The 24,474-nt window shown below is 38.8% G+C and overlaps 1 protein-coding gene across 3 annotated transcripts in view; it reads right to left on the bottom strand.

Moving 5' to 3' along the window:
- Positions 1-24,474, bottom strand: part of shroom2 (shroom family member 2) — a 47,252-nt gene that overhangs the window by 6,717 nt on the left and 16,061 nt on the right. The window contains exons 4-8 of one of the 3 annotated variants that reach the window (XM_023339366.1): positions 13,146-13,247; positions 12,825-12,842; positions 12,171-12,293; positions 7,397-9,764; positions 6,147-6,217 (exon numbers count right to left, since the gene is read on the bottom strand). In XM_023339366.1, the coding sequence (XP_023195134.1) occupies positions 6,147-6,217; positions 7,397-9,764; positions 12,171-12,293; positions 12,825-12,842; positions 13,146-13,247 (2,682 nt within the window). The remainder of the gene's footprint in view (positions 1-6,146; positions 6,218-7,396; positions 9,765-12,170; positions 12,294-12,824; positions 12,843-13,145; positions 13,248-24,474) is intronic. The other 2 variants (XM_023339367.1, XM_023339368.1) reach the window with 2 other exon arrangements.

Genomic DNA, 24,474 nt, shown 5'->3' with positions numbered 1-24,474 from the left:
CGGAGCAGATCACTTTTTCCTGCCTGAGTTGTGGTCCCAGTTTTAACTCTTTAGAGGAAAGGTCAGAGTGGAAAACACAAAATCTTACAAAGTGTAGATTCCAGTGCAAGTATCTTAGTGCAGTTGAAATAAAATGAAAGTAGCTCACAAGTCACTTTTCAGCAAGAAATGGAAGCTTGCAAATAATTCCTTAATATTGATGAAAAAGTGCTCATGCCACTGGCAGATTATTTCACTTACAAAGTGGGAAAAATGTCTTGTTATAAGTTAAAAAAATCTGCTAGTGGAGCTAGCACATTTTAAAATTAATTTTAAAACTGGGGTATGTAGCTTTTATTTTTAAAAAATTCTTTAAATATGAGACAATCTGTGAAAAGATCAATCTCCTCCACCTGCTTGCAACGCTACTGATCTGATGAACTCCCACCACTCCCAGTCCAAAACAACCAAACAGAGCCAGGAAGAGTGTCTTTGTGCCGTCAATCACTTTTGTGTATGCGCTGCTAAATGTGCTAATGGTGAAGAAACGACTTATTGAAAACAGTTCATCTACTGTCATCAGTGTTTGTGCTACCTAGCCTGAGGATTCATGGCAGGACCGCTATCATGAAGTAGCTGTAGAAAGGGGAGTGTTTGGAGTACACATACGCTAGGATGATTGACAGTGCTAAGACCCTTCTCCTGGCTCTGATTGGTTGTTTCTGACCGAGCTATATATTTCTGCAATTAGTCCTGGAAGAAGGAAGAAGAGCTCAATTTCTTCACAGATTGTCTGTCTCATATCATACTGTTATGACAAAGTGACAGTTTTAACAAATTTATTACAAAAATCTTTTGTTTTTGTTTTATTTTTTACATAAGTTACATACCCCAGTTTTAAACAATTATTTACTTAAAACAAACTCCTAAATCCTGCTGAAAAGTTATTAGTTTCGTCTTATTTCAAGTGCACTAAGATATTTGCACTGAAAACTAGACCAAAGATCCTTAGTATGATTTTGTGTTTTAGCAGTGTGCACCATAAGGCAAACGTCGCTGGAAGTGTAGTCATTAAAGGCCTGCTGCTGAACTGTAAACAGACGTAAACCTTTAAGTGTTCAATCATTCAGCATAATTTACGCACCCAGCACAGTTAAAAGCAGTCATTAACTGATCCATGCAGCTTGCTTTGTATGCATAAGAGAACAGCAAACAGGCTAATATCATGGTTTCACACACACAGATTACATTTCCTTGCGTCTTCTGATACAAATTTTGCTCAGCGTCATTAACAGGCAAATCGTGATTAAAAGGCTCAATTGATTCTGGAGTCACGAGATCAAAAATGGCGACTCGGGAGCAGACTGACGCCACAACTCAAAGCTCCTGATTTAAAGCCTGACAAGCTCCAACAGGTCGCCCTGAAGGAGGTTTGTTGGTGGAGCTCAGAGCTTCCCTCTGTCCTGCGACATAATGTGAGGAGGTTTCAATGGGGAAGCATGAAATCAACACTAAATGCAGTCATAATGAGGCCCTGAGCTACAGGGGACCTCTGCTTTTAGTTGTCAGTGGAACTAGAAAAAGAAAAATACAGTCAGATTTATTTAAACTCAAAATACTTTTTGTAAGCTTGTCTTTTAACAACAAAAATACACAAAATCAAATTTTGTTGATTAAGTAGAGTATACAGACTTAATTATGCAATTTGCTAAAATAACAACAGACAGGGAAGAAATTAAACCAAAACTGTACAAAACTACAAATAATTGTATTTAAGAAAAAAACAAAACAAAAACTATTTTCTACCTAGAACACCTTAAGTGGCATTGTTTTAGTTTCACTTGTTTCAAATTCTGTAAAATATGTAAATACAACTAAGCACATTATGCTATCAAACTATTAAATCAAAAGAAACAATCAGATCATCCCTACACTGTTAAGCCAAGCAGAAAGAGTGGAGCACTTCCCATGTTGATGTTGGAAATATTTTCTTTAGCTGCAGATACATCCTTTGCTACAGATAATCAAATATCCACTAAAGGAATAAAATGTTTCTTTTATTTAAAAAAGGGAACCGATTTATTTGTTCATCTGCATTTTATATGCTTCAAATATCGTATAAAAAAATCTTACGTGATTAAATGAAAAATCTGCAGTGAATGCTTTTTTTCCCCTCTTTGATTACTACAATAATCTTACTGAAAAATCTAAGGAATCTATTATTGCTTCACGTTTGCTAGTCAGAGCAGAGAATTCAATCTCTTTCAAGCCCAGCAAGCTGATTATGGTTGAAAACTGCCCTGAATTAATGGATGAATTAAAACAACCGAGCAAAGAAGAGTAAACCACAGGGATAGAAAACACAGTGCTAGCTGGGTAGGCTTCAAACCAGTGATGGAGGTTACCTCTGCCAGGGACAGCACAATCTGTGGCTGAAGATGAATGTTCAGGCTAAACTGACAATATAGAAATCAAACACATCTCATAAAATTGTCAGCAATTTTAATTGATCCAAATATATGTTAGAAAGATAACCACCTCACCTTATGTCACACTTAAATTTCCATCCGACGGAGTATGAAGGGAGCGTCCTGCCTATCAGCGCTCAGTGACTGAAGCCACCTGCTGGTGTCACTTTCCACCTGTATCAATATCACCGTCTGGGTGGAGCAAGCCTATGAGCTCATCTACCAGACCTTACCGTAACAATAACATCCTCTGTCTGCGCTGCTGTTGTAACGCAAACATGAGGGTGGTATGCAGTTGCTTCAACAATGAAGTTGCTCAATATCAGTTACTTTACACTCCTTTAGTTTAAGATCATTCTTGAAAAACTAGCTGCAAACGTCACGTCGTGAGTCACATATCATGATACTCAGCCGAAGAATTAGTTTGTGTAATCACAGAAGCTATTTTGAACATAGAGGGTACTGTTCCCTAAAACGGCTTTCTTTTAATGTAGTTTGGTGGGGTTTTTTTTTTTAGACTGTTAACTCTTCTCCTCAAACCCTGCATGGTTATATCTTCTTAAAAGTTGTGGGTTGTAAACCAAGATCAACCTAACCCTGACGGTGCTTTAGTTATGCCAAGAACTACTCTAACCTATAGGTATGTGAAGCATTTGGGAGTTTTACACAGTGGCTATTTAATTACCACAATCACATGACAAACCTGATTGGTACAAGGATGGATTTGCCTGGCTTTCATCATCCAATGATGAAATCATGGAAAAATACCAAACAAATAAAAAACATAAACGTGCAAAAGAGCATAAACATCAGGAGACTGACAGCAGCTGGCCTCGGTTTTAACATTTTAACTTTTTTTAAAGCACAACATTCAAATACCAAGACTTATATTTGTACTTGTATATCAAGGATAGCAATATGAACGAGAAAGTTTAAGTGTTTTGTGGTATTTAGTGTGAAAATGATAAAAGCCAGAGGTGGGACCAAGTCACTGTTTTTCAAGTCTCAAGTAAATTTCAAATCTTTTTCCTCAAGTCAAGTCAAGTCTCAAGGTAAGACAGGCAAAACTTGAGTCAAGTCTCAAGTCGGGAGCTTGGCATTTCAAGTCCGTTCGATGCTAAATGTAAATAATAGACTGTGTGTTCTTTTAAAATCAAACATGCAATGCACTCATTGCAAATAAAGCACAGTGGTTTTGAATTTGGATGTGATGGTATAATAAATATCTGTCAGTCCAAGTGGGGTTAAATCTACAGCCAATTTCACATCTGAGTATTGATAAAAACATGTTGCCAGAATCACTAACCAAGACACAAAATAACGAGCTGCATTACCATCCAGAAACACTCAGAACTACCCCACAGCGTTACGTTCAGGATCCTTACAATTGTACAATTTTTTACTTTTACAGCAATTTTTGAAGGATAACAAAATTACTGGATTTTGATTTGTTTTTCTAGCAAAATTATACCACTTGGAAGTTATACCACTTGGAAATGGGTTTTGTGCAACGACCATCACGCCGCCATTTTAAGAGTTATTACTGAAAAAACAGTAGACTTAATGTACCGACTGCAGTAAACAATCCATTTATTGTCAATATAATTTCCCAACATGGATGTCTTCAAATACACCCATACCTGTCATATTTTGTTTTTGAGAATATGGAAAATGACTCTGTCCGGTGCCACTGTCAGAGGAGGGGGGGGGAGTAAAAATAACGTTAACGTAAGAGCCGTGGGGGGAGGAGGGGATATTTATGGGAAAATACTAATGGGAGCAGGGAGGGAAAGGGGTGTAAAAAACCGTAGTTTCCCTTATAAATACACCATCCATCCTGTGATGGAACTGGACCCGGTTCATCATTATGATGGGACAGAGAGAAACTCTCTTCCCTGAGTTCAGGTCCAGAACCTGCTTCCTGATCCGGACCCCGCTCACTATCCAGCGGCTTCCTGAGCTAACACGGTTTGAATCACCAGATTTATACAGCATGACTAAACATAGCAGACAAGTGAAAGATAAGCGGTATCACCAACGTAACCCAGAGTTGCTAACACGACGTTAGCTAGTCAGTTGTCTCACAGTAAAAGAAAAATACTGCTTATCTCTTTGTGCAACTTCAAATGCCGAACAGTTGGAAGTTGTTGTATCTCCATCTGAGATCCTGCTCTTGCAGGTTTTTCATGTTTCACTCCGTTTTTAGTTGGATATTTCATGATTGATGTAACCAAAAGAAATTGCTCACAGGAGCATATCTGCTTTGAGTGTTTTTTTGTCCCGATTTTTCCCCCGTTGTTATTTTTAAATCCTGTTAATTTGATTGGTTGTGCTGCAGCTTACGCACACCTACATACGGAGTGTGGAAGAACAGAGGGACGTCTGCAAATGTTAATACAGAATGAGTGAAATAAATTAATGGGGCCACTTTATAAATAATGTGTTTTAAATTTTAAGACTCAGTAAATTATCAAGTCTTTTCAAGTAAACAGCTTCAAGTCAAGTCAAGTCCAAGTCTTTGAGCATTTTTTCAAGTCAAGTCTCAAGTCTTAATTTTAAAGACTCGAGTCCAAGTCATGTGACTCGACTCCCCACCTTTGATAAAAGCTATAATATTGTTTTGGATATTATCACCAATATACCCCTTTCAAGGACCAAACTAACAAAATAAATTAATAAAGAACAGGGGACTACTTTGGGACACCAGTGACATTAAGTAGTGTAACACCACACAATAACTGCATTTAATCATATTTTTAAAGATATTGATATTATTAGCTGCTTCCATGGAGCCAACAGTGGGTCATATAGTCAAATTAATAATCCTCATACTACTTTTAGTTTGTACGGTTTATAAATTCAGCATCATTATATCAAGTTTATTGTTGTGAAGATAAATTAAAATACTTCTGACACTTAAAAAACAAACAAAAAACAACATCAATAAGTATATATAATTGGTCATTCCTAATGTATGCCCAGCAAGTCTCAATATAAAATGCAGAAGACGGTCAACTATTTGTTTTATCGCTCTTATAGTGCCAAACAGACTTAAATACAAGCACTTTCCAAGCAGAATAAAATGTAAATTGTGAAGTATTCAGATCAACCTACTGCACAAATTCACTGCAAGACAGTTGCATTTACACAGTTGTGTTAGCGTGAACTAAAGCAGAGTCCTAAATAATAAACTGCATTCTGAAGAACTCAAAAGAACAATCACAGACCTTATTGGTAAAAATGTCATGCCTCTAGGTTGATTCTGTGAACTTGGGCCCTCTATCAAATTCCCAAAGTGCTGAAGAAACACTTCCTCACTGTCACAGACATATTCAGATGCCTCGCCTACACCGCTGAGCCTCCAGTAATCGACACAAAGCTCGGCTAGAGAGACGGCTTCTGTTGTCACAGTTGCCACTGTTAACGCCTTTATACATTATAAAGACTCCAGTGTTCCTGTGCAGGCCTCTTGCATTGATAAAGGAAAAGTGCAACAGCGGTAAGAAGAAGATCACACTGTATTTACTGATAGTATGATGAAGGTAGATTTAAAAAAGTCAAAGTATTCAAGCAGTGTGTAACTTTTCTAGTGGGACTATAAAAACTTTAGAGACATTCCCATGTGCACATACTGTACATGTAAAAAATAAAACATTGTATTTTGGCAGATTTATGCTGATGCTCACAAGACTTACTCACCTTGTGTCTGTGATGAGCTTTTCAGCAGGTTCACTCTTCTTGGAATCTCCTGTGTTGGGCTTTGGAATCTTCTGTAAGTGAGGATGAACAAACACAGTCTTATGCAAAAACATTCAAACATCCCAGAGACTCAAATGAACGTCTTGAAACCAGCTCATGTTGCAGCTGGGTGGTTTTCTTACTGCCGTACAAAACTAAACAGGTTGATGCCTACAAGGTAATCTACAAGTATGAGGGTGTGTCTTTGCAAACAGGTATACATTAATATTTAACTTGGCTCGTTTCTTCTGGTGCTTTCTCTACAGTCAATCAGAAGGGCGTGATGAATTTGTCACACTTTAATCAAACCTATTCACGGATTCAGTATTCATACATTTTTCTGTGAAGCGTTAACTCTAAATTATTCACAGAAGATTTGCCTATTGGCAGAATTTTTCCAGAGAGCATATATAAAATATGCAAAAGAAAATGCAGTTTGGAAGCTGAAATACCTGTGCCCAGTGGTACGGAATGATGTTTGCAAAGCAGCCAATCCAGGAAGTGCATTGACTTTACTCAGCAATGTTCCTATAATTAATAATTACTGCTAGCAACTCAATTTTGTTCTTATGTTGGGGCTGGGCAATATGATTTAAACATAAAATCTCAAAAATTCGTTCACTTTCCTTATTAGAAAAATATATACATACATATAAAATACTGTCAAAAAGCAACTTATTTCAATCATTCCTTATGTGAATTGTATGGCACAGTATGAGGACCAGGGTACGAGAATCTTGTCATAATATTAGCAGAATAAAGAAGCAATTTTACTAAGAGAATGACTTAAAATTATGAGGGGGAAAAAAGTCCTTTTTATGAGGAATGATATATATTTTTCTTGTTACTTTTTTGTGTTGGAATTTTCATAAAATTACTGATTCACTCTCCAACAATTATGACTTTATTCTACTAATATTAAGAATTTATCATTGTAAAAAAAAATAAAAACAATCTTAGCCTGACCCTTAATTTTGTCCTAGAGTTGACCTGAATTCAAAGTCCAAATCAACAGAAGCTGTAAAGCTCGCTTGTCAAACAAGATGGTGGGCTTTGGGCGTGCTGACATCACTCTGAACTATGGAAACTCAAGGAGTGCATTAGTGAAAAAAATCTAGATTTTCCAAAAATTTAAACTTCCTAAGCCAAAAATTCAATTAATCAATTTTATCAATTAATGAACACCTGAAATCAAAGGCGTTCTAACTTACCTGGCCGTATATGTCTGCTGAGGGCGATGATCTGGATCTCTCATGGAAACACGTCCTCTGGGTCCGGTCCTCTGGTCCTGGATCTAGGATGTTCTCGGCCGAATGATACCGTCCAGACGCTTTTTTCTCTGGATGCTGTCTCTGTATTTTCCAACTTGCTTCATACTCAGCGAATGTACCGAGTCTTTGCGTGTCTTGGAAGGATGGTGAAGAATAAGAAACCTTAGTGCTCTTGATTTCCTTCTTTGTGTTTTCTGTTGCACAGCTAGAAGCCTGATCTTTGCCTTGATACTTCAATTGGCTTTTAGGCGGCATGTAATCAGGAAATTCTTGTTTCACAGTTTCATTTAAGAGTTTTTGTTGGTCTAGTGAAGAGTTTGCGTTTTTAGTAAGAGCTGGGACTTCACTAACCCCTACCTCGTAGATTTTGTCTGGCTCAGAATATGACCGGACCTTCCTTTCTGTAGGGAAACGCTTTCGGGATCCAATGCGAGTTACGTGACCCGCGGAATGATTTGTTCCCGACTCCGTGACCGTTGCCAGAGCACTTCCATCTTTGTGAGCCTGGTAGTTAGATTGGACCTCAGTGGCAGCAAGGTCCACCAAAACAGGCTCCAGATCTCTCCTCCTGAAAGAGGTCGCCTTGAGCACCCTGGCTTGAGCTTCCTTTACATGATCTTTGTAGCAGTTAGACTGCAAGGACACCTCTGCAGAAGCTGGGGTGGAAATTTCAGTAGATTTCCAAGAATTTTGCTCGTCTGCTTCACGTTGAGCCCCAGGGAGAGCAGCAGCACTCTTGCTTTTCTGCAGCTTTGCTCTTCTCATCTGGATTTCATTTCTCAGTGTGGTGGCAAACCGCTCACTGCGTTTTACCTGATTGCTTTCAAAGTACTCCTCGGCGTTTGAGCCACTGGTTTTTTCCTCTTGATCTCCTGCATCCATGGACAGAGAGTGAAGCATTGGAGTTGTCTGAGGGCAGATCTTGTTGCTCACATGAGTTTGAAGTCTAATGTCTTGGTGAGAGTCTTTGAGCTGAGCTGCCAGAGACCGTCTTTGCTCAGCCTGCCTCCTAGGAAGGTTACTGACGTATGGAGGGTCTGCCATTTGTGTACCGTGACCTCTATGGCTTTCCCTATCGTCACAGAAGTGTTGGAGTACAGAAGTTTCCGGGACAGTCGTCACTTGGTGCTTGCTGTAGGCATTGCTGTCTTTGTTGTGAGAGGGGTGTTGATGTTGTTGAGGAAGATGATATTTGACTTTGGTGACCGTTCCAGCCTGTGGTGGATCTTCACTGGTACCGCTCCTCCGGTCATTTGGTGCATCAGACCAAGGTGAGGTGTTAGGCGGATTGGATGTGGTGACGCAGTAATATCGGCTTGGTCCAGTGACTTCTGTGGTTTGGTCAGTAGCTGCAGAAGACAGCGAGCTGCTTAGACTTCGTCTCTGGTTCTGGGCCGAGTGTTGAGCAGAACCATTATTGGGAGGTTCCTGCGAGCTGCTGTGGTACCCACCTACACTTTGTTGCTTTGATACAGACCAGGGTTGAGGATGGAAAGTGCTTTTGTCACTATGTTGTCTTAGATGGGAGGGCTGGCTAGCATGGGGAGCTTGTTGTTGCCCAACATCAGCGCTGTAGGGGGAATATTGCTTGTTGGAGCTAAATTGGGTATGGCTGTATTTATCAGATGCACCATAAACATTTTCACTGTCATTCTTTGGAGAAATGTTGTGACTGCGACGGTTTTCGGCAGAAACCTTACAGGCCAGGTGTGAATCAGGTCCTTCTGGGTGAGTTTTAACCTTCCCTCTCTCGTGTGCCTTGGTTGCAGCAAAGCTATCGCTACGTGCAGGCGGAAGCGGAGGAGGGGAAGAGGCTGAAACAGTCTTCTTTTTCTCAGGGACATTCCACACAGGTCCAAAGACGGTTCTGCTTGAAGAAGAGTGCCGGGACCCAGGCAAATCCTCAACCTGTGGGCCACCGTGGCCTGAGTTAACTCCTGGCATCTGAAAATATGCAAGTCTTTCATCCTGTCTGCCTCCCTCAGCAGCCAGACTCTGGCTGTTTCTGCCATTGCTGTGCTTTGCTCCTGCATCCCACTGACCGACCTTATAGGCCACATTCTCTGTTGAGGCAGCATTGCTTTTTGAGAGTGAGTAGTCTGGAGTGCTTGAGCTTGTTGAGAACGAGCTGTAGGCAGAGTCTCGTTTCCCTCCTCCGAGGTGCTCCATGCTGTTGTTTGACTTAGCAGGCGACATGTGACCATGTTCTAGACTGTCCATGCTGCCAAGAGAGCTGAACTGGTCGGACACTCTGCGCAGGTTTGTCTGCTCCCAGCTAGAGGAGAGATCTGTAATTGATGAGCTGGAGCTGCAAGAAATTAAACGATACAACATATGAGTAATGAGGTTTTCCTATAGCGAGGTATGTGCAGCTATTAAGACTTTTTGAGACCTTTTTCATGCTGTCTTGAATAAAATTTAAGATAAAAAAAAAACTATAAATACAGGAGATGGTTGGGGGCGCTGCTGTATTACAATCAATAGAGCTTAATGAAAACTTACATTTCTGGGGTCTGATTGGGGCTCTTGGCAGTGACTGTGTGATTCTCACACTGCATATGGCTCTCTGTAGCCTTACCGCCATCGTCCCAAAGTTAAAACTTTTTTTTTGTTGTTTTTGCACAGAATACACCTCGCCTTGTATGGGTTGGCAGCAGAAGTGAGCCAAGTAGCCAGCTGGGGGTAAATTTGCACTTACACATGATGGACACTAAAAGCTAGAGAGCAGCTAATTACCGACTACATACATAAAAAACTACATATACGGCAAAATTTAAGACATGTAATTAAGATATTTATGGCGAACTTATATTTTAGGAATTCAAGATATTTTAAGGCCTTAATTTAAATACATGAATTTAAACTTTTAAACTTTTTAAGGATGAGGAGACACCCTACATTTTACCTTTTCATTAAGATCTGGACACTATCCAGTTACTGGTATCAAGGTAATCAAAGGTCCGACAAAGATACAGCTTCAAACCCGCAAACATTTTCCTTCAAACTGTTTGGAGTTACTTTAACAGGAATTTCCATTAGAGAATATGCCGGAGTAATCAGATGATATGGAACATTAATTAATGCTACTTCAACTGCTGCCTGTCCTGTTTCTGCACACTGCTAGGATGGGAGAGACAATTTTGGCTGTTATTTTTGGTTGTAATTACACACCACTATCACTACCTTAGAGCATGTGTCTGTTAGGCTAAGCAGAGCTCACATCATCTGTTAAAACATATATAATGAATAGGGATTTGTAAACTATCGCAAAATGTAGAGGGTGTTTATTTGATTCTTTACTGCATGTATGCATCAAAATAAAAATAATGATAAATAAATACTCCCAAAGAAACAATTCTACCTGTAATAATATATATATTTTTAATACTCTATATAGATGTCCTGTGAAAATGTCATATTTTTGCACCACAAGACTCTCACACTGCTCCATGCCTAGTTAGAGTAACTCAGTAAGGTCTATTGACATCAGAATGGACCTTACCAAGCTCTGCCCACAACCGACCCACGTGACCGGAAGTCTCACAAGCAAAGCCTCGCAGCTCGTTGTTTCTATGTAAACATGACTCCATTAGTGCATCATTTCTACCGGATTTTCTCAATATATCAGCTACTACAATGGACAGAGGAACTAACAAGCTCATGTCATCATCTGGGAGGAGGTTACTGGTTTCTCAGTCACAAACTGGTTGCAAACCTGAGGCCAGCAGGTGTCAGTCAGTTATGGTAGATCTGAAATTTGGTTTGATGACGTCAATATGAGAAGCTACAGACTGATGGGAGGAACCAAAGAGCTCTGTAAAGGTAAAGGCAAATCTTCTGAAGTTGGGATATAATTAATTTAATTTCACATAATTATCGCGGTAGAAGCCATTTGTTTGTTAAAATTTTATGAAATATATTTGTTGTATTTGATGTTTGTTGTGAATGACGTAAACTCACAAACGAACGAGGTAATTAGTCCAACGTTTAGAAACTACAGCGGCTGTAATGCGCCACAGCGAAGGTAAACAAAGGTAAAATAACCTAAACAGGTGATCAACTCAAAACCACTCCTACCTTTTTACTCTCTCTCTCTCTGTAGTTTAAGCATACCTGTTACCGTGGCAACCGCCTGCGCCCCGCAAGACGAGCAAAGATTACGTTAAAAACATAACATTCAGTCCGTTATGATATCAAGTTTCCAGGTTTGATTCAATGAACACAGCGATGGTTGATTGACTAGCTGTACTTGGTGCTAACGTGGCTAACACGAGTAACAGTTTAGTCCAAAGCCTTTTCTGCTAAAATAAAATCTTTAGTGTATGTCAGATACAGGTACATTGCATATTGATCTGGTTAGCTAACGTAAGACTGTGTAGCAGACAGGCTTCAAGGTGTAGAAGTTGTATCAGTTCTGCCATTATGCTGTACTTAGCTAACGGGAAGCTAAGTGTGTTTGTGAGACGGCCACGCACGTGACCACGTAGAATGGGCATCAGCCAATGAAAAGCAGCCCTTGTGGTAAGGTCCATACACCAACATGTCATCTCAAAAGAAAAAATACAAGTTTGAGGCAATAGTTGTTGGTGTAAAACAATTAAATGAGAAGTAATCAACTCTAAATTCTGAAAACTAAAATCATGAAATTGTGTACTGTAAATTAAAAAACACCCCAAATTCAGAATCAGCAGCAAAACCACTAAATCTCAGTTACCTTGCATCATATCTGGGGTGCCACACTGTGGTGGGCGGGGACTGCCTTCTGCCAGCTTCTGATTGGCTTTCATTGAACTTGGTGGAGTGCCAGGAGTGAGGCCTGCTTATGGGTTCATTCCGTCTGCAGAGAGGGCAAAAACACAGACTGGGTTACAGACCAGTCTGATGAAAAACACTGTTTTTCCATCTATAAACCACTCCATGTTGACTTTATCAGCAAATATAAAGGTTCAAAAATAAGACAATAGTTGCCTTGTGAGAAGTTTGAGCATGAGTTTGACTTACAATTTTTAAATTGAGCACACAAGTATGTATTAAAAACACATTTGCTTTGAGGTGTCAGATGATGTATGTGTTAGTATATTAAACTTTGGTACACTCATACAGGTCTTTTGCAAACCTGGATGCCTGAGCAGTCTGAGCTCTGAAAATGGATATTTCATAAGGCCAGACGTTGGAGTTGAGATTTCAAGTAAATGGTATGTTGCACTGTAAGGACTCAGCTTTTTAAACAAATCCAAACAAACTCTTTAAACCATTGATGCGTCATATGTTTTATTCACTCCATCAGTCACAGTGGGAAGAAATGTGATATATTTTAGATTTGTTTCAGAAGCTTTGTGCATATGATAGTTAGCCACAAGTCACATACCCTTCAAAGCCGTTCTTTCTGAGGTAGCATGTCACAAGGCAAACACAAAACACAATTTAACACATTTGCTCAGAATTACAAACAAAAAGCATTCTACGTCTATCTGGATGAAAAAGCATGCCACACAAATGGAATGAACTTTACTGAATGATAAGAATCACAGGACAATGCAGGTGAAGATGCCCAGAGACAGAAAGCTGATATCAAAGGACTTTACTACGCAAATGAGTTCTATAGTAACGTTCACAAGGCAGACATGATGAGGGGGGAGTGGACAGGACATATGCACTACTTCTTTACAGTGAAGTCACAGAATCATACCTCATGGAACTTCGCAAAATCTTCGTAAGAAAGCTTCTCGCCACATGCACGTCATTCTCTGAGGGCATTTTCTGAGCTACAATATCCACCATTTTCAAATTCCTGGGCAGCAAGGGCAGGAAGACACACAGGGCTCACCAGCAGGACAACACAAACACCATTTTACATTCTAAAATGCTGATATGCTTGTGAACACTTAACAGGTTGGACATAGCTTCAGTTTTAAGATGCTATACTTTTGGTTGAATTTAACATCTGCAGCCAAAGAAAATAAATAACTAAAATAGGATGATGCTTTGCAAAATGCATACGATAAACAGAACACCTCTAAAAGGAAAACTAAACAAATAATTTGGATCATGAAAGTTTTATGGTTTTAATCACCAAGGAATCAAACATGGTGTTCATTTAGTAAAGTCATTTTACTATTTAAGACATTTGTAACAGGAACTCTGTTAGGAATTTTCCTCAGATTTCTTACGCGTTTCCCATGGGAAATTCATTGGCATGAACTGCAGACCTACCACCTACCTTGTAACTATTGACTAATATGTAAATAATTTATTTATGCAAATGAGACAGGAGTTTAAAGGATTATTAATCTGTAAGGATTACAGAAATCGTTTTCGGAGCTGTCCCCGTTCAGACTAGTTAAGTTCACCTTCTGGGAATAATCAATTCGTTTTAATTTCTATTTTCCAATCAATTTTATATTAAGGATGGCAAGAGATTTAGCAGCTATGTGCAAGATACTAACAGCTCATAGCCACTAAACAGAAGTCAAGTTAATAAAAAAACAACAGAAAAACTATCTCTTTAAGAATTTTCACCTCCAGTGACATAAGGCAGTCTGACTGCAGATACTTAAAAGCTTTGCTTATTCATATGTACTAGTTTTCTAATATAAACTGGATTTTGAGATGCCCATTTTAAAGCTTAGTATTTTATTTAAGCAATCTTATCAAAATCATATTTTAAATAAAACTGGAATAAATACATTTATAATATTCAACTTTATGTATTCCACATAGCTGCTTACATATTCTTTTCTACATTTTCATAGAACACCCTAAATTTACAGAATTAGCTGAGGTCATACAATGATTTATATGAACTGTCCTCTTAACACATACAGGGAATTTGAACCACTTGCTTTGGTGAAAAATATTTGCTGTTTCTCTTTGAGAAAAAGAGAAAATTGCATCAAAAGACAAACATTTTTCCTTCTTTTGGGCTTCCATATCTATCCAAAACTTAAACCATTTGGACCAAATATCATGCTTTTCTAGATCGCACAGAAAACCTGTATGAACTTGGCAGAAAGAAGTTTCGAACTCAACAAAACAGAGGTTAAAAACATATCCTACTTAAGTACAAATGATTCTAATTCAAAGGAACATGCAGTAATTCTGAATAGTAATTAACTCATTCTCTATGTAACAGCCCCCCCTTCTGGTAAAAACACTTCGGTGTTCAGTTAATTACGCTGGAGCAAATGAGAAAGTCCAGGTAAGACGGACATGATAATTTACAGGCAACAGCAAAACTGCAGCAACCATCTCTCATCGTCAGAGGAGGGTGAAGCTGAGGTGAGCTATAATCAGACGGCCATATGGTCCCTGGGGGAACACAGGCCCAGCATGAGTCAGGGGGGCTTAGAGTAGAGAATCTCTCTCACAATCAGATCAGCCACTTCACCGCTTTGTTCAAGCTGTCGTCTGCATGCCAGACATCTTTTCTGCCCCCACTCGAGCTCAAAACTGACACAGTTTGGCAGCCACAGAGGACGTGGCGGTAGTTTGTGGTGGACAAATGATGAACTAATAACCAAAATTGTAATAATCAGTTTCAAAAACATTTGAGTTCTTTAGCTTTTTTGCTGGGATTACTGGGCATCAGGCTCCAATTTCTATAATGGAGTTATCTGAAGAATATTCAGCCAATAAATCTGTTGAATATATATAAAACATTACAGTTTTATATAGGTTTTCTTGCCTTGATTTTCACTGAAGAGGAGATTTGCTCATAAAAGTGAGGTTAACAGGACCTGCTGCTTCACTGAAGTAATGAGGAAATGTCCAAACCAACAGCTTGTTTCTCTTGGAAACATGACTCTTGCTTTTGGATCAAATTAATACAGTTTTGACACCCAATGATCTTTTTTCAGACAGACAGATTTGGTAAAGCCTCGGTAAAGTGGGTCAATTCCATAAAATGAATTGAGGATTAGAGATAAGGCCTATTTAGAAGACAAAGACAAGCCAACACGGAGCCCAAGTCGTCCTTGTGTCGTTGCAGGCCTGTTTCTGGGGCAGCTAACCACACATGGCGCATGCCATTGGTATGCAAATGAACCTGGTTTTATTAGGCCTATCGTCAGGGCTACAGCTGGGCAAGCACAGATATGTCAGGAAAGTGAATCAGATGGCTGCAGTGGGGGCAGGGGAAGAGATCGCTTTCTGAGTGACCAGTTTGAAGTCCAACTGAACACCGAGCGTACGCTCTACTGAGCAGTCAAGAAAGAAAAATTCGCATAATACAAAAAAAAAGGTCAAAAACCTCATCATTTGTTTTATATGCAAACCTTTAAAGTTCAATTTGTTTTTTTGTTTTAAAATGTTAATTCTTACTGATCACGACTTAACCTAAATGACTGATGACCTCAGACTGAGAGGTAAAACAAAAGGTTTTCACAACAATAACAAAGTATTAGGGTCAAAGGAAACCAAAGAAGGTCCCCTTATCCACAATTATTCATTGGTGTATAAACAGGCAACCTAAAACATCAGCATTGAGAAGTAGATTTAAACTATTTAATGTAAAAATGTAAAAATAAATGAATAAATAAATGATGAAGTCAGACTCACCAAACATGTGGATGAAGGAATACAGAAACAACAACAACAACCACAACAAATGTAAGTCCTAAAAGCAGTCCACCAATATCAAAGTGGAATTTAGTTTGAGCTGTAAAGTGGGACCAGCTGCATCCATGTGCTGGTCAGGCATAATGGCCCCAATACTTCAGAGACAAACCAAGACAAAAAGGACTAACGTCTGAGCACCAACATTACCTACAAAATCACATTGTCTGACAACTTAGACATTTTAACCTGAAATGGGCATCACTGAAAGTAAAACCAAGTTTTCGTAGCAGAAGTAGATACAACTTAGGGGAGGTTTTCTTCAGGGGCTTTCTTTCCCCAGAGAGGGGGTAGAAAAGTGCACCAAAAGGGAGGAGGGCCATTGTCATAGCCAGTCCCCAGTGAGTATTCCCCCTTCCTTGCGTTGTCTCATTGGTTCTAAGGGGCTAATATGCTAATGGGGGGATGAAATGCCGGACTCTTGTCTTGCCATCACCCCTGTTGTGAGGCACACATGCATTTCAACAATTACCATGGCAACAGCTTTATCAATAGTGTGTGAGAGCGCTTGGTTTCCTGAAATTATCCGGTAAAGAGCAGAGCTGCTGACCATCGGGGGTTGTTACCTCTGCTTGGTGAACACAGATCAATATCAAAAAGTATTGACTGGTAATTGTAGATATGATCAAATTCAACTTTGTAATCTAAGAACACGGTTTCAAGTAAACTAATTACGGTGTGGTAACCACAATAAAATTGTACACATTTTTAACTGTTTGAAATTTTCTGAACAGAGCAACAGTTGCTGCCTGTTGCTGCATACTGCTGGTCAGCAGGATGAAAGAAGGCTACGACACTTTTCACTCCCTCAAAGAAAAAAAGTCGTTTGGATATTTTTGGTCATTAAAAACAGTCAGGATTTGAAAAATAAAGAATGTCTATACCATTTAAAAATACAGCTGGTAAGCTAAAAATGGAGACTCTTTTTAGCAGCTGATTGCAGGATGACTATTCTTGAAGATAGTATGAGCAATTACCTTGTTAATATCAGATTATTTATTCAAAATATTTTTTTTCCTTAAGTTCAAAATTGATTAACATTCTATAAGATTATAGATAACCTTCCATTTTCTACATCTCCTTAATCAGTGCAACATAATTCCAGGAGCAGAAGGAATAATTGTAGCTTTTCAGTTTCAAATAAAAATGCTAGGATCATTGTTTACAGATTTGTTTGCATTTTTTGTGCAAATTAAACCTGACCGATAACAAGAAAATACTCCTGAAGTGCTCCTGCTGAATAGGTAAATATCTATTCAGAATTCTTAATTTATATTCCTTTATAACTATATAAGAAATTACAAAACACAAATGTTTTTCTAAGAAATTAAAAATATTCCCATGTTTATATCTTGTCTTCTTAAAGTGGAAAACATTCCAGTTCACAGTTTTCGTTTTCTAATGGACAAAAATAAAAAATAAAAAATGGGATGCAGATTAGTGTAGAAATACTGCAACCTAAAGCTGACAGAAAAGGCACTAAAGTTCACAAAAACTTATTGCAGGGGAAGCATTTTTCTTCAAGAACCTCAATAGCATTATGTTTCAATACTGTGAAGAAAGAAAATAACTAAAGGCAATCCATCTAGAAACACTGCTTGTGCTGTGTCCCCTGAGATGTTACGGAAAGTCAGACTCTAAACCTTCACATATTTTCACTCCTAAACCTATTAGTTTCAGCTGAAAGGGGGAATGCTGTCAAGAAAAATGATAGACAGCTGGTAATTATCAACCAGGTTGAAAAGCATGGCGGTGACGGAGGAAAGTGCAGCATCATGTACAGTATTGGACGGCAGGAAAAAAACCCCGCTAAGGTTCAAACTGCCAAACCTGCACTTTGCAGGTGAGCTGCTGGGTCCTGTTTGCTCCCTAGGGAGGCTCACAAAGGCCTTTCTTCAGCTAACCCCACAATCAGACCAGTCATGGTGTAGGTGAGAGAGGTGAACTGTGAGCACCATGCAATGACCGGCACATTCCTGGGCTGAGTGGCATACCAGCTGCCAAGTCACGAGCTGTCTGCGCTGACCCATGGCCCAGAAACACCTGGAAACCTTCAGACTGAGAACGACGCGTCCAACTGTATCATTGCATATGTGTTAAATGCCACCTATGTAACAGCATAGGTGGCTGGATTCTTCTGTGTGTCTGACAACAGGCATAAAATCATCAAAAAGTAATTATTTAGAGCACCTAAAATAAAAATAATTAGTGTGAGCAATCCTAACAAAACTGTCAAAATGGCAAAAAGGTGTGAAATATTTATATGCGATGTCAGCCAGGACTTGGCTCTGATTCTGGATCCCGGAGGGCTATGTTCCCCATTACAACTCTCTTATGGGCGCTACCTGATGACAGAACATTTCTAATGTTACACATGAAGCATGAGTCAAAAACATGGCTGAAGATGGCAAAAAATAAATCAAAGACAACTCTGCAACAACACAGATTTTATCACCTACATAATTACTAGACATAACTAGTCCAAACATTACAGTTTCTGAAACAGCATTTTACACATTCCAATAACACTGTGTCCAACATTCACATACTCACACCTCATAACACGCAGCATTTCAAAATCCAATCTTTTTCTAATCTGCGCACCATTCCCAAACTCACCGTTACAACACTCTTCCAGGTCAAAGCTGTAACAAAGGGTAAGCTTCAAACTAGTCAGCCATTTCATTATCAGGGAGATGATTATGAAAGAGAGGGAGAATATACATGGGGACTGTTGTTTTGGTGATCCAAAGAGGGTAAATTGGTAATGCAAGATGCTACAGTCAAGAGTTGTTTGAAGTTGTCTCTTCTGCCAACATAAATAACTAATGCCAGATCAAAATAGCAGGATAGGGAAATATATATATATCATTATACAGTGGTTAAAAGAGGAATCAGAATTGACCAAAATCAGCATTGGTCAATCAAAGAATGATAAAAACCAGTGAACAAAAATTTCCCACAACTTTGATAAATCGCTCACAAATCTATTGGATTCTGTGAAAATTCATGAGGAAAAAAATCTGTATAATTTGTAATTCTACCCTAAAGACTCCATATGGGTTCATGTACAAAGTAAAACAGTACATTGCCAAGTTGAAAGCAGCCAATATTAGTAGACTGTCACTGTCAACATTTCCCTAAAGGGCCTGAAGGCATGGTGGAGAAATAAAGGCATGACTAAAAACTACAAAAACAAAAGCTTTAGTCTCTAAAGTATAATTTGTTATGTTGAGATACTAACAATTTTAAGAAAGCCACTTAAAGGAATTTAGTTATCTGCATTCCAAAACATACTGCGTAAGCTTAATTAGAAAAATAAGGCTTGCTAAATGTAAGCCACTACCCAGAACCCCTACTGAATGCTTACACTGTAACATACCCCTGTAATCTGTTCCTGCTATAACTGGATTTTGCTCTGAAATGCTGAAGCTTTTGTTAATCTAAAACAGCCACTCGGTGTGTATGAATGTTTATTTTGTTGCTACAAGGACAACAACATTAAAACTGACCTTTGCAGCAGCAGATAATTGTGCCAGCAGCAAAAAAAAAAAAAAAAGGTGAAACCTAGAAGTCACTCTGATACTTTTATGCTGATTCCAGAAGGGGGGAAACACAATGCCACAGGTGTGAGAAGTTTAATCATTCATGCAGCAGTAAATGTCTAATGAGGGTATGGGTGTGTAGCATCGCCACAAAATATAAACTGTCTGATTTTAGCGACCATAGAAAAAGGTAATGTCACTGTTTTATACGGTCTACTGAAGTAAAAATTAACTATCAGGTTTAGCCGTCGTTAAATTACTGATACTAGCTCCGCAAGGTTTTAACTATGAATAGCTAAAACTATTAGGCAGATCAACAGTCAACAACTCACTCCAAATCCAACAGGATAATTCAAGTGTATTCTGACAATACGCTTTAAACAAATTGTGCAGTACAATCAAGCTATTCATATTTCATGTTTATGCTAAATACCTTCAATCAAATTGATTTAAAAGTTGTATATCCACATTACCTTGCAGAAATATTAAAATTTCTTGAATTTCTTAATTTACAAGCAAAAACTTCAAATGGGATTAATATGATAAAGTGTAGTGGTACATAATTGTAAAGTGGAATGTAAATGAAACAATCAAAACAGCTTCAGTTTTGAATATTAGTTTGAATATAGTTAGTTAAAGCTCTCTTTCTGGCTCATTTTGTCTAAACATGAATGCTCCACAGGTTGTATTTTTTTTCTAACACTTTAGAATTGACCTTGCTTCCACTTCACAGCTACACTCTGGCTTGTGTTGATCACATAAAAAATCCTGATAAAATAGCTCAACGTTTGTGACTGTAAAGGTAAATGTGAAATGTGTAAAGGTTCAAGAGGTGTCATTACGTTTGCAAGCCCTACAAAATGATACTTAACTTCACACAGCAAAAAGATCAAAGCAGTTTTGAAAAGGCGTTCGGGAGAGTGAGATGCATTCCCACATATAACCACACCTATGTGATCTCCATGTGACGTGTGACAAGTTTCTGCCCCTCCCCTCGCAAAAATGACATTGCACCAACCACCGCACATGAGTCACCATGTGCAAAAAGGACAAGTGTGGAAACCGAGCTCCGCCCTTATCCTTTGTGCAGAGAAACCACACCTGTAAACAGGGGCAGGTTCTGACAACTTTCCGATAACCATTCCAACAATCCAACATTATCCTTCAGCTGAATGGGAAGATGTTTAACAAATAACATTTGACGTGCACAGGCAGAGGTGGAGAGCAAAGAAAAACATCAGGGGCCTCATGCATAAAGCGTGCGTGAGCACATAAAATGTGCGGTGCCATATTTTACGCACAAAGTCGGCATGTATAAAAAATTAACTTTGCATCAAAGTTTGCGTGAATATACGCACACTTTTTCGCTGGCGTGAAAATGTGTGGCAGCCACGCAAACCTTTTCTGTGGACAATATCAAACTACAAAGCGTCAAAACTCACCTACATACACTGAGATCTGACCACATTTAGTTATTTAGATGCATCTATGGGGTCATTTCATTCTCACTAAAACTGGATCAGCAGATGAACTCAAACCTGCTGATTAAAAATAATCAACAGGTTTGATTTTTTTTAAGGTGATCAAGGTGTGTATGCAATCACACGTATATAAGTAGCTGCGCAAAGGTGAGGCGCGTAATTGTGGAGCGCTTTGGCTCTGATGGAGAACATCGCCAATGGAAGGATTCAGAGGGAGCGATTGATTAGAGATCCTATTGATCTGCTGGGAAATGTTGATGATGGTTTATGAGCGTTTAGATTGCTCAGACTTATCATCCTGGAGCTCCAAGCAGAACTTATAGAGCCGTGCGGTACTGGTACCGGTCCAGCTGCAGTCATCCTTCAGTCGAGTCGACCGCTTTGTGAATGCCCCTTATGGACATGAAACATCTTTATTCTGTAAATGTACAACTCATGTACATGATTCTACTATTTAGAATAAACGCCCACATTCCCACTCAAAGGACTCTGTCTTTAAATCCAGGCTGAACGCTCTACTGTTCAAACAGGCACTTGCAGGATCTCTTTATTTTTTTTCTTTGGATTTTTTTTTCTTTAAAATGTATTTTTATTTTTGTGAGGTGACATTATGTGTCCTCAAAGCACTTTTTTCTCTCCAAAATATCTTTATTGGAATTTTAGCAGTTTAGACAAACAGCTTGAACAGTTTGCAAAGTGTGACAGCAGCAGCAGCAGCAGTAGTAGTAGTAGTGCTGTTCAGGTCAAAATAAAATACAAACAAAAAAACACCAAATGCCTCTCACAATCCTGGTTCTAATGCAACCCAGCACATATTCCACCTATCATCTTTATATTGAGATATTAAAATCAACAGTGTATGTCCTCTAATAGAATTGTCTTTGGGAAATGCAATTAACATGTTCTTCAGTCACTTGTACCGTCTTCCGAGATGTTCAGATCCTTGACATACATAATGAAGGGATTCCAGATGAACTCAAACAGATCCTGTTTGCCCTTTAATACATACGTAATCTTTTCCAGAGGGAGGGCAGATAACATCTGCTGCAGCCATTGGTTTATAGTCGGTCCATGAGTCTTTTTCCAAAACAATGATATACATCTTTTTGCATTGAGCAAACTTAAGTTTATAAAAGTTTGTTCGTTTTTAGTATAATTATGTTTTTCAAGGTACAATCCAAACACAAACAGCTTTGGCTGAAAAATTATTTGCTTGGAAATTATTTTCTCAGTTACATCTTTTACCTCTTTTCAAAACAGTATAATTTTCCTACAATACCACATACCTCAAAGCACCTTTCAAATAAAATACATAAGTATTATTATTATAAATACTTATACTGCTTCGAACAAGGACGTCGCCATGGTTATTGCTTCACGTGGTGGCAGACTTCCAGGTATTTATACTAATTTACATATGTGTTTATGGGTGGCGACAGGGCGGACCACCAGCTGCGCTCTATTTCCCGCAAATTAGGATTAATAAAGGAAAGATGCACAGCCACTTGTGTGCACACGGCTTTATGCATCCGATTTGTGCGCCGCACTTTTATAAATTTTTCCGTACGCCAAGTTTTAGTGTGAAAACTGCGCACTCTTTTATGCATGAGGCCCCTGGGCTCCAAGAAAACTACAGGTAGCGATGTCAAAGTCAGAGGATAGAACATTTCCAGACATCAACAAGCAAGCAAGGAGATCGCAGCTGAATGACAAGTAGGAGAAATTGGACTTGAAGTGAAGCTTTGAGGTTCAGTAATGACGCACTATCACTTCGCAGTATTCTAAATGTGACCCAGACTTGTTATTATGGCCTTGGGAAATGACTGACTCGAGATGCTATTTGAGACGAGCCGAACAAAGGAATTCCTCAACACAGACAATCCGAGCAAACGGAGAGTCCTGTGGGATTCAAACACTGCTAAACACAATACGAACAAGACTTGTCCTTGAAAGGTAATGTCTCACTCCATTACAAATTACAAGCATGTTAAAGTAAAAATATCCAGAATCCCCCACTCGTGCCTTCTGCTCTCCAGCAGCTTAATGTATTGTGAAGGTAATCCACTTCCTCCCACAGGTTCAAAAGAAAAATGTGTCAGGCAAAAATCATGTGAAAACTGAGATTCCTCTACTGTCTAGAAAGTCATTAACCAAGATTTCTTGGTAACACCGAGAGTAAAAATAATTCCTTGACTGAGACCCATGATAGAGCCAGACAGAACATTTATTCAAACCATCCTGAGTTAAAACTTTAGTAGCCATACCTTTCAAAAGCTGATGTGGGATTACATAACATTCCTCCAAGGAAAGGGGATTAATGCCACTTTAGAAGTGTTTCATGGAGCATAACCCATCACAGTCAGTACAAAATACTAAATACCAATACCTTTCTTTAAAATATCTTTATTTTTCTGTAATCTACTTGAATATTTTAGCCTCCAAAATAGTGAGACTTATCTAAAGGTCCGCCAGTACGGGCAGCTACTCGGTTTCACATAGATTGTCTATCTGTTTGCAAAATCTATGTTTTCATTCCAAGACATGCAGCTGTGATCTCTGTCAGCAGAAATGCAGGTAATTGAAACAGATTAAATCTGTTAACTTTCTGTATGGCTTTTTTATCTCCATGGAGCTAACAATCTCAAATTTCTGTCTGATGTGACAAATCCCATTTCCAATCCTTTCTGTAAAGGGTTCTGGAAAAGTTGTTAAGGACCAACTCAAGCAAGTCAATCCATTTCTAAAATTTCAGTCTGATTTCCAGTCTTCTCTTTGTACAGAAACAACTCTGATCAGAGTCACCAACAACCTTCTAGCAGGGCTCTCCATCACTCCTTATCCTCCTGGACCTCTGCTGCTTTAGACAACCATAATATCCTTCTCATCGGGATCTGTTACTCAAACACTCACCATCTCTGCCAACCGGGACTAAAGTTCACATGTCGGATGACTGAGCATTTGCTGTTGCTGTCCCATGGCTCTGAAACACCCTCGCCGTAGAGCCACTGAAGACTGAAGACTGTTTCAAGGAACATTTCTATTCTTATTGAATAGAAATCATTTTACTCATTTTATCTTTAATGCGGCACTTTGAGATTTCTTTCAAATTTAGAAGGGTTTTAGAATTACATTGTATTATTATTATCATTACCAAATCAGAATGATCTAATCTTCTTGCCTACAAATACATATGACTCAGTTGTTTAGTAGTTAAAATCAAACAATTTTCTCTTTATCTGCTCTGATTTGAAGGTCAAACACCGAAAAAGTTGATTTATTTCCCCTTTGGATTCGATATATCAAAGCTAAGAACTGCCAGAGTACTCAGTCTGAAAAACACCTCAGCTGATCACCTGTACTTAGATACACTAAAATCATA

This window comes from Xiphophorus maculatus, chromosome 9 (genome assembly GCF_002775205.1).
Source record: "Xiphophorus maculatus strain JP 163 A chromosome 9, X_maculatus-5.0-male, whole genome shotgun sequence".
In the NCBI taxonomy this organism is placed as follows: domain Eukaryota; kingdom Metazoa; phylum Chordata; class Actinopteri; order Cyprinodontiformes; family Poeciliidae; genus Xiphophorus; species Xiphophorus maculatus.
The sequence above is the reverse complement of the archived record's forward strand: the minus strand, read 5'-3'. Positions and strand labels throughout refer to the sequence as shown.